Raw genomic sequence first — 10,337 nt, forward strand, 5'->3', positions numbered from 1 at the left:
GGGTCGAAGAGCATGAGAAGAAGATTAACATTAAATAGGGATGAGAGATGGGAGGGAAAGGGAAAGAGAAGGGAAATTGCATGGAAATGGAAGGAGACCCTCAGAGTTATACAAAAGTAGATACAAGAGGAAGTGAGGGGAAAGGGAAAAATAATACAAGGGTGACAAATGAATGTCAGTAGAGGGGGCAGAGAGAGAAGAGGCGAGGGGAGGGGAGGGGAGGGGGGATAGTAGAGGATAGGAAAGGCAGCAGAACACAACAGACACTAGTATGGCAATATGTAAATCAATGGATGTGTAACTGATGTGATTCTGCAATCTGTATTTGGGGTAAAAATGGGAGCTCATAACCCACTTGAATCAAAGTGTGAAATATGATATATCAAGAATTATGTAATGTTTTGAACAGCCAACAATAAAAAATTTAAATAAATAAATAAATAAATAAATAAATAATATCCTAAAATATTTGTCCTATTTTAACGACAGATATTAAAAATAAGGATTTTTTTTTTCTTCATCTACAAAATTCCCACCACTTTTTTTGAGAAAAGGAAAATATAACCATTTAATCTTTGGGCTTGAATACTAATAAGTAAATTTATCTTTAATATTTGCATTCTATTTTCAGAACTTTTAAGGTCAGTATTTTAGATCTAGAATTCAAGACATCTTCAGTTTTTGTACTGTTTTGGATTTATACTTGACTTTCATCATGATTCATAAGAGATCAGATTCTAAGGATAGGCAGTTGAGGTTATAGCTCAGTAGTATACCATATAGTTAGCATGCATAAGGCCCTGTGATTAATCCCCAGCAGAAGAAAAATTCAAAGGATTATAGTTTTGCAAATATAGAAAACTCTATTTTTTCCTTCTAAGTAGCTCTTAATTTATATAGTTCAGTATATATTATGCATAAACTGACTTCATATCCAGTACTGTCACAGCTTTGCAAAACTAAGTAAGCATCTCAGTGGTTCTAGGCATTGAAATAAATGTTCTAAGGAAGTTTACAGTTCCACAGTTTTAAAAGTCTGCTTATTTTTCTATGTATCTTTATAGCCATAATATGTAGAACATTGGTTAATATAAAGGTTTATCTGCTTAACTCTGGACTTACAAATGTAAAATATATATTTGTAGGAGTTACTATCTATTTATGACTGTAGAGAAATGCAGAGCAATGGCCGAGGTCACCAGTTGTGGAAGAGGTTTCCCGAGCATGTTCGGGAAATTCTAGAACCGCACCTAAATACTAGGTATGTAGACTCATTTAAACTATTTTTCCAAAATCGTCTTTAATGTTATAAAAATTAATATTATTTATCATATAGTTTTTTAATATTAGAAGTATTTTAATATGTTCTTATATTTTCTACAGTGATTTATTCTTACATTTTTGTTAAAATGACAAGTGCTCATTGCTCATTTGGTAAATTCTATAACTTTAAGTATTTAGGCTATTTCATGGACATAAAAAAAATTGGTTATTATTTTTTTTAACTTCAGCTCTCAGTAGTACTTTGAAAGAATCTACTTCTGTTCGGGAGTAAAGGCACCAGGGATTGAACTCAGGGGCGCTCAGCCACTGAGCCACATCCCCATCCCTATTTTGTATTTTATTTAGAAACAGGGTCTTACTGAATTGCTTAGTGCCTCGCTTTTGCTGAAGCTGTCTTTGAACTAAGAGATCCTCCTGAGCCACTGGGATTGCAGGCCTTCGCCACTGCACCTGGCCTGAAAGAATCTACTTTAGATTGAATGTGAGTTAATACATTTGACGAGTTTTAAATATAGAAGTTTAAGTGTTTGGAACTGATTTCAAAGTGTTTAGTAATCGCATTTTAAGATTTTCATCTGTCCCAGTTTCTTTTCATGAATATATTTTTACCCTCTACTTTTAAAAAAGTATTTTCTAATCTTATTTTCAGTTTAAATCATTGTTAGGCTACGTGCCGTGGTGCATAATCCCAGTGGCTTGGGAAGCCAGAGCAGGAGGATTTCAGGTTCACAGCCAGCCTCAGCAACTTAGTGAAGCCCCAAGCAACTTAGTGAAACCCCATCTCAAAATCCAAAATAAAAAGGTCTCAGGATATGGCTCAGTAGTTAAGTGCCTCAGGTTCAATCCCTGGTACCAAAATTAATAAAATTGATAGGAATAATTAAAATCCATAAAATTATGAGTTTTAGTTAAAAACTATTATTTTAGGTATTCTAAGCCATATGTTTATTACATATGTAACCATGGATAAGTTACTTCTTGGAGACTTACTCAAGTGTCTATACTAGCAGCAAAACTCCTTATAAATTTAAGCCCTAAAGTTTGCGTATTATTCACTTGATAATCTTTTATGTTTAGAAATGCTTTGAACATCATTTTATTTCTTATGACTAGTGTTATTAAAGATGTAATTTATTAATTTAAAGTTAAAATTAAAAATTTTTTTGAAGACTCCACACTTCCCCATTTATTTAGTCAGTGTTTTATATAAATGCATTTAGATACCTAAGACTTTCTGTGATCTACTGGAAAGTTTATGTCCATCGGAGTCATATATATGGTTTGAATCTTGGCTCCGCATTTGCTAACTGAAAGTTTTGGGCAAGTCATTTAACATTTCCAAGTCTTAATTTTTTTTTTTTCATTTAAAAAATGTAGTTGATATCATTCATATCATATGATCATTTATTAAGAATAAAGATTGGGCTGGAGTTGTAGCTTAGTGGTTGAACACTTGCCTCACATGCATGAGGCACTGGGTTTGATCCTCAGCACTTCATAAGTAAATAAAGATTCCTTGGAAATTTGATTTGTGTGTTTGTGGAAATGCTGGGGATTGAGCCCATAGTTTCATGCATTCTAGGCAAGTGTTTTACCACTGAACTACATTTCCAACCAAATTCCTTGATTTGGGGGTGTATTTTGGAGGTACACAATAATAATATTTTTGGAGGTACTTAATAAGAAGTAGAAGCTAACACGTCTGCCCGCTTGTTATTCAGTTTAATATTTCATAAGATGCCAACATATTATTTCCATGTTATTCCTTTATAAGGGGCAACTTTTTTTTTAAAGAATTTAACCTTTATTTATTTGTTGTTGTTTGTTTTTATGTGGTGCTGAGGATTGAACCCAGGGCCTCACCTGTCCTAGGCAAGCGCTCTACCCTTGAGCCACAACCCCAGCCCATAAGAGGCATTTTTTTTTTTTTTTTAAGAGAGAGAGAGAGAGAGAATTTTTTTAATATTTTTTTTTTAGTTTTCAGCGAACACAACATCTTTTTTGTTTGTATGTGGTGCTGAGGTTCGAACCCGGGCCACACACATGTCAGGCGAGTGTGCTACCGCTTGAGCCACATCCCCTGCCCCCATAAGAGGCAACTTTAAAGTTGTCATGTACAAGAGTGATCTTAGGAAAGCAATAAGAAATCTTATGATCTGCTTTTATATTTGAGGGATAAGAAGATTCTCTCAGATGATTCCTCACTAGTAGAAGTTAGGAGATTTATCTAGCTGGGATCTGCGATCTGTTTATGGAAATTAGTGCCTCATAAAGATAAGGAACTGAAAAAAAAACTGCCCTTCGTTTGGGCGGTTTCAGTGTAGTTGACCTCCTTTTGTATTAAAGCTTTTGTATGAAATAGTCAAATACCAGACTAGCAAATGCATCAGTTCCTTGGACTGGTTGATATTTACTCTTTGGAGAGTCTGGGGAATTTTCTAAAAATTGTATCTAAAAAGCTGCTTCCGGGCTGGGGATGTGGCTCAAGCGGTAGCGCGCTCGCCTGGCATGCGTGCGGCCCGGGTTCGATCCTCAGCACCACATACAAACAAAGATGTTGTCCGCCAAATACTAAAAAATAAATATTAAAAAAAAAATTCTCTCTCTCTCTACCTCTATCTCTCTCACTCTCTCTTTAAAAAAAAAAAAAAGCTGCTTCCAAATCATATTTTATATTCTCCTTTAATTTTTTCAGTTTATATGTAATTTTATTACATTAAGTGGTAATTAATGTAATAATGACCCTGAGGAGCATCAGAATGGGAACACCATGGCCCTGATGGGGAATTAGGTCTAGAGAGAGTAACTTCTCTTTGTAATAGGCAGATAGTTCTAATACCTCAGTGAAGGAGTTGATGTAATTTCTTATACTTTCTTTAAAAAGTTCTAAACAGATATATACTTAATTTTTTTAATAAACAAATTTTCAAAATTACAGATATAAAAGTTCTCAGAAGTCAACAGATTGGTCTGGAGTAAAGAAGCCAATTTACTTAAGTAAATTAGGTAATAATTTTGCAGAATGGTCAGCATCTTGGGCAGGTTATCTCATAACAAAGGTAAGAAAACCCTGTTCAGAATTTGTTAGCTGAACAGAAATTCTGAAGTAAACCCAAGCATTATCTGAATGCATAACACAAAACAGCTGGAATGGAAATAATTGTACTGATAATGATAAAAAGTTTTGAAGAAAATGTTTATTAATAAAGAGAATTTTTCTATTGTTACTCTAATAGTTTTCATTCTGAGAAGGTAATTGTTTTATCAAATTACCATATAATTTATGTGTTTGTAAAATGTTTATTACATTATGTCTATACATTTTACATTGTAAAATAGTACTATTTAAAGGACTTGAATGCTATATATTATCCTTTAATGGCACTTTTAAAAGAAGGTACATCATTTGAACTTTCTCTAAAATAAGAAATTTTGCTAAACATGGTAGCACATGCCTATAATTCCAGCTACTCTGGGGGCTAAGGTAGGACTTTTGTAAGTTCAAGGCTAGCCTTGGCAACTTAACAATACTGTGCCTCTAAATTAAAAATAAAAAGCATTGGGGATGCAGCTCAGTGGTAAAGCCCCTCTAGGTTCAATTCCTAGTACTGGAAAAAATAAAGATATTTTAAAATGAAATCTCATGGAAAAATTACGGCTATGTTTCTGATGTTTTTCTAATGTGAGATTTTACAGGTCTGTGAGACAAAATGGTATTCTGTGTTCTAAGAAAATGTTTAAGTCATGCTTAAAATTCACAACTTGTGTTTTAAATTTACAGTTCTGTTAACTAGTATTTTAAAATATATTTTTCATTATAAATGGCAATTTTAAGACATTTTCTCATGAATAGACCAGAAACATGTATAATGTGTGTGTGTGTGTGTATGTGTATATATTTAAATTAAGTACCTCTAGCTTTGGAATATTTTTGTTTGTTTTGTTTTATTTATATTTTAGTTATAGGTGGATACAATATTTTATTTTTATGTGGTACTGAGGATTGAACCCAGTGCCTCACAAATGCTAGGCAAGCACTCTAGCTCTAAGCCACAATCCCAGCCCCTTGTTGTTTTAAGTGAAGGTTTTATATTTGAGGAAAAAAAAACTTTAAAACTTTTTTAGGTGTTCAGTAGTGTTAGTAAATTGAAAGTTATGTCTTACTGATAAAATTTGACTTTAACCCCAAGTAATTTAATTTTTAAATTTAATTTTTAAATATTGTAAATATCTAAATTATACAACATGTTTTGAAATACTTATATCCAAGTAATTTAATTTTATATTTCTTTTGTTTTTTTTATAATTTATCATCATCATTTATTACTTATTTAAATTTTAAATTTCATACTTAATGTTCTTTCCCAAAGCATAATTTTTGGTTAAAATGTTACTTAAGGAATTAATGTACCAAATGTAATGTTAGCTAAGTATATATAATATATAATAAGTATATATTAGGAAAGTTAATCTGTAAGAAAACATGACACATTAAAAAAGAATTGTAAGCAGCACAATTCACAGTAGCCAAATTATGGAACCAACCTAGATGCCCTTCAGTAGATGAATGGATAGGGAAACTGGTGTGTGTGTGTGTATATATATATATATATATATACGGGAACATTACTCAGAAGTAAAAGAGAATAAAATCATGGCAATTGCAGGATGAAGTTGGAGAATATAATGCTAAGCGAAGCAAGCCAAGCCCAAAATACCAAAGGCCAAATATTTTCTTTGATATGAGGATGCTGATTCAAAATGGCAGTGGGGATGCATAGCGTGGGAGGAATGGAGGAACTTTAGATAGGGCAAAGGGGAAGGAGGGGGCAAGGAGGTAGGAATGATGGTGATACGAGTTAGACATCATTACCCTAAGTACATGTATGAAGACACGAAAGGTGTGAAAATACTTTGTGTATAATCAGTGACTTGAAAAATTGTGTTCTGTATGTGTAATATGAAATGAATTGCATTCTGCCATCATGTATAACAAATTAGAATAAATAAATAATTTATTTTAAAAAGATTTAATGGGAAAAAAAAAAAAGAATTGTAAGTGGGTGAGACCAATTATTCTGAGGTAGTTGGCAATTCAGGTATCTTCATTGCCTGAAGGGTCTCAGCCACCCAGACATTTGGGACATTTAGAGTGACCAGAGAAGTGGTGATCTGAACTCATAGTTGCTTGAGTGCACATGCTTCCCTCCAGAGAGAGGACCCTCTCTGCCATGATGTATTATCTTGTGTTAAATGTTTTAATTTGGTCAATAGAATAAACGAACCAGTTATTCTCCTTCAACCATTTGAGTTTACAGGTTCGGCATGATCTTGCCAGCAAAATCTTCACCTGTTGTAGCATAATGATGAAGCATGATTTTAAGGTGACCATCTATCTTCTTCCACATATACTAGTGTATGTCTTATTGGGTTGTAATCAAGAAGATCAGCAAGAGGTGAGAAATACCATTTTTATTCTGAGTATGTGAAACCTTCTCCAATGTTATTAGTATTAGAAACACTTCAGATTAGTAGGAAATGTAGATCTGTTTAACTGTGTATATTCACCTATCTGCATGTCTAAAGCAGAGCAGAATCTTTTAAAAACTTTTCAATATCAAAGAAATATGCAAGGCTTAGAGTAGAAAATCTTAAAGAGTATTATTTAACACCCAAACATAAATAGAACGTTGAAATGGATACATAAGAAACTACTGATAGTGTTTTTTTCTGGGGAATGCTACTATGAATTAGGAATAAGGAAAGGGCAGTATTTTACTCTTCATTTTATATTTTATAGTTTAGTTTTTTAACCACATATAACACTGTTCTTTTTTATGATAATTTTAATAGTATAATTAGCATATTATTATTCTTTTTTAAAATTTTTTTTTTACTTTTCATGAACACAGTGACTTTATTATTTTTACGTGATGCTGAGGATCAAACCCAGTGCCCCAGACGTGTGAGGCAAGTGCTCTGCCACTGAGCCACAATCCCAGCCCATATTGTTATATACTTACAGTAAAAGTCCAAATTGTGCAAATAAATCAAAGTGTGCCCTTTGATTACCATTTTTGATGCTATATCTCCAGAATTCATCACCATTATTAGAGTGATGTATACTGTTTCCAGGCTTTTTTTTTTTTTTTTTAAATACAATTGGTTTTGTTTCATTTGGGGTTTTTAAATTGGTATTCTTTTGTAGGTACTGTTCTATATATTACCAATTTATAGATCCCCCTTTTAAAATATACTGCATAAATATAATCCTTCAGTAGTATAACTTATTAGTTGTACCATAGCTTATTTAACTGTTGCCATATAGTAATTACAGGTTATGTATATGTGTGTCCTTTTGATCAGTTGGTAGAAGTTCTGAATTCTGGATGCCAGTTGCTGGTCATATTTTGAAATGAGTTTTAAAAATTACTAGTGATTTTAAAAAATCTTTGTTAATGCCAAATTTATAAGTCTTTTTATAGATTTTGACAATTTTATGTGATGGCTTCTCTTATCCAACATAGGTACTTATTTTCCTACATTTTAAAAAAAATTTTAAGTGATATATAAAAATTGTACATATTTTGGGGGTTTTTTAAAAGATGTTTTGATGCATGTATACATTGTAGAACTTCAAATCCGGCTATATCTATCTCAGACATTTGTCATTTACTATAAAGTAAAAACATGAAAAGTCATTTTTATTCTTTTAAATATACTGTACATTATATGTAGTCACCTTGCTGTGTAGATGAATATATTTTCTTTTTTTATAATTTTTTTGAATACCTTTATTCTATTTATATATTTTTATGTGGTGCTGAGGATTGAACCCAGGGCTTCACATGTGCTGGGCAGGTGCTGTACCACTGAGTTACAGCCCCAGCCCTGTGAATACATTTTCTTTTAATCCTTCTGTTTTTACATTTACCCCTTAATTATTCTGAAATTGATTTTTACAGGTAGTGTGAGATATTATTCTTTTTCATTTTTTACTATTAAATAGTTTTCCTGTTTTTTATTGAATAATCTGGAAGAATTTTTTAATATTTTTGTATTTTCTTTAGTCTTTAATGGTGTGTATTTAATTGGTTTAATTATAGACAAGATAGGGGGCTGGGATTGTGTCTCAGCAGTGGAGCACTCGCCTACCATGGGCGAGACCCAGGTTTGATCCTCAGCACCACATAAAAATAAAGGCATTGTGTTGTGTCCATCTACACCTAAAAATTAAATGTTAAAAAAAAATTATAGACAAGATAGATTATTATTAATCTAATTTTTTCTTTTGAAAATTGTTGCCTAAGAACGTTTTCTCTTTTATGTCAGATAATAATAAAATGATATTGTATAAACATGTAATTAACTACAAAATGGATTCTCTTAGGTTTATGCAGAAATTATGGCAGTTCTAAAACATGATGATCAGCATACCATAAGTACCCAAGACAGTGCATCTGATCTGTGTCAGCTCAGTACTCAGACTGTGTTCTCCATGCTTGACCATCTCACTCAGTGGGCAAGGCATAAATTTCAGGTCCTGAATGCTGAGAAACTTCCACAGAGCAAATCCAACAAAGAAAAGGTTGACTCAATGGGTGAGTTATGACTTCTGTTTATTTTCTTCTTTTAATTATTCTCCCAGTTAACTCCTTCCTGTGTCAGTTCTTTAATTTAACAGTTACCTTTAGAAAGACCTGTTTTTGTGCATTTTTAAAACATGTAATAAGTATGTGCTTCTCACTAAGGAAAAACAATGAACTTATAGTTTAAGACACCTCTTGAAGTTTTTACTCTCACTTCTTTACACAACACACCTATCTAATTTTTGTTTGTATAAAATGGGGTATCTCACTCAGAAGATTGTTGTGAAGATTAGGTGAGATGATGTATGTATAACTTGTAAAGTATGAAATAAATGTGTTATTAATATTGTTATTAGCCTTCTCTCACTATTAACTTAGTTTACTCCTAGTCCCCTCAGTGTGTTGTATTTGTGAATGTTTATTTTTCACACCTAAGTTTTAAATTTCAAAGAAGATTTTAGTTCATTCATTTCAAGACCCATGGGAAAATTTATTATTATTATTATTATTATTATTAATTTTCCTAATCTCTGGTGGTATTTTGTACCCAGTAGGCTCTCCAGACATACTTACAACACATGACACATTACATCCTGCTATACTTTCTTTCCTGTAATAATAAAATTTACACTAACATAACAAAAGGAAGAATCTTATTACAGTTAATCCTGATAATCTACCCCATTTGGTGAGAAGAATTATATTCATCACACAGTAGTGGATACTATTCATGTCTTTGAAGCACAATTTTGTTGTTGTTTATAGTAGATGGCTGTATCCTGCTTCTTTATACATCAGCTATGCCTATAGATATCATGTAATTTTTACTCCTAGGCTTTGGGGCTAATTGGTTTTCATTTAAGAGGCCTCCACTTAAAAATTTCCCATTTGGTGGGCATCCTCTTTGTTGTCTATAAACCTGTTAAACATAGTGATATATCGATTTTCTAAAACTTCTATACTTGCAAATAATTATCTATTTGGGAGAATGCTTTTCTCTGGGATATGGCTAATTATTAATATATCTTCCATTAATTTTGACAATTAAATGTTTGTTCCTACTTCTGAATATGAAAATGGTTCTATAAAACCGAGCACTAACTCTGTTATCACCATTTTCACAAATAGTGAAATTAAAATTTTTAATTTTTTAAAAACTTTTAATTTTTTTAAACTTTTAAAAACACTTGGGGGTAGGAGGTAATGCACTTGCCTAGCATACACACAAACACACCAAAAAGGGGGGCAGAACACTAAACTTTAAAATAAAAAAGAAGGCTAATTCCATAGTTTAATTTTGCCCTATTAAATAGCTACATTTTATTAATATTGTAGTAATAACTACTCTGTCTTTTGTATCATCTTTACATCTTATTAACATCTAATATTAAATTAACACTTAGTCTTACAATAATCTTAATATTCCCCAGTGTTTTGTCATGTGTGTGTGTGGGGGGGGGGGGG

The 10,337-nt window shown here is 32.2% G+C and overlaps 1 protein-coding gene across 1 annotated transcript in view; it reads left to right on the forward strand.

The window, feature by feature from the left end:
* Positions 1–10,337, forward strand: part of Atr (ATR serine/threonine kinase) — a 108,930-nt gene that overhangs the window by 51,014 nt on the left and 47,579 nt on the right. The window contains exons 24-27 of the mRNA XM_048794505.1: positions 1,146–1,261; positions 4,223–4,343; positions 6,603–6,740; positions 8,675–8,885. Of these exons, the coding sequence (XP_048650462.1) occupies positions 1,146–1,261; positions 4,223–4,343; positions 6,603–6,740; positions 8,675–8,885 (586 nt within the window). The remainder of the gene's footprint in view (positions 1–1,145; positions 1,262–4,222; positions 4,344–6,602; positions 6,741–8,674; positions 8,886–10,337) is intronic.

The sequence above is a fragment of the Marmota marmota genome, unplaced genomic scaffold, assembly GCF_001458135.2.
Source record: "Marmota marmota marmota unplaced genomic scaffold, marMar, whole genome shotgun sequence".
In the NCBI taxonomy this organism is placed as follows: domain Eukaryota; kingdom Metazoa; phylum Chordata; class Mammalia; order Rodentia; family Sciuridae; genus Marmota; species Marmota marmota.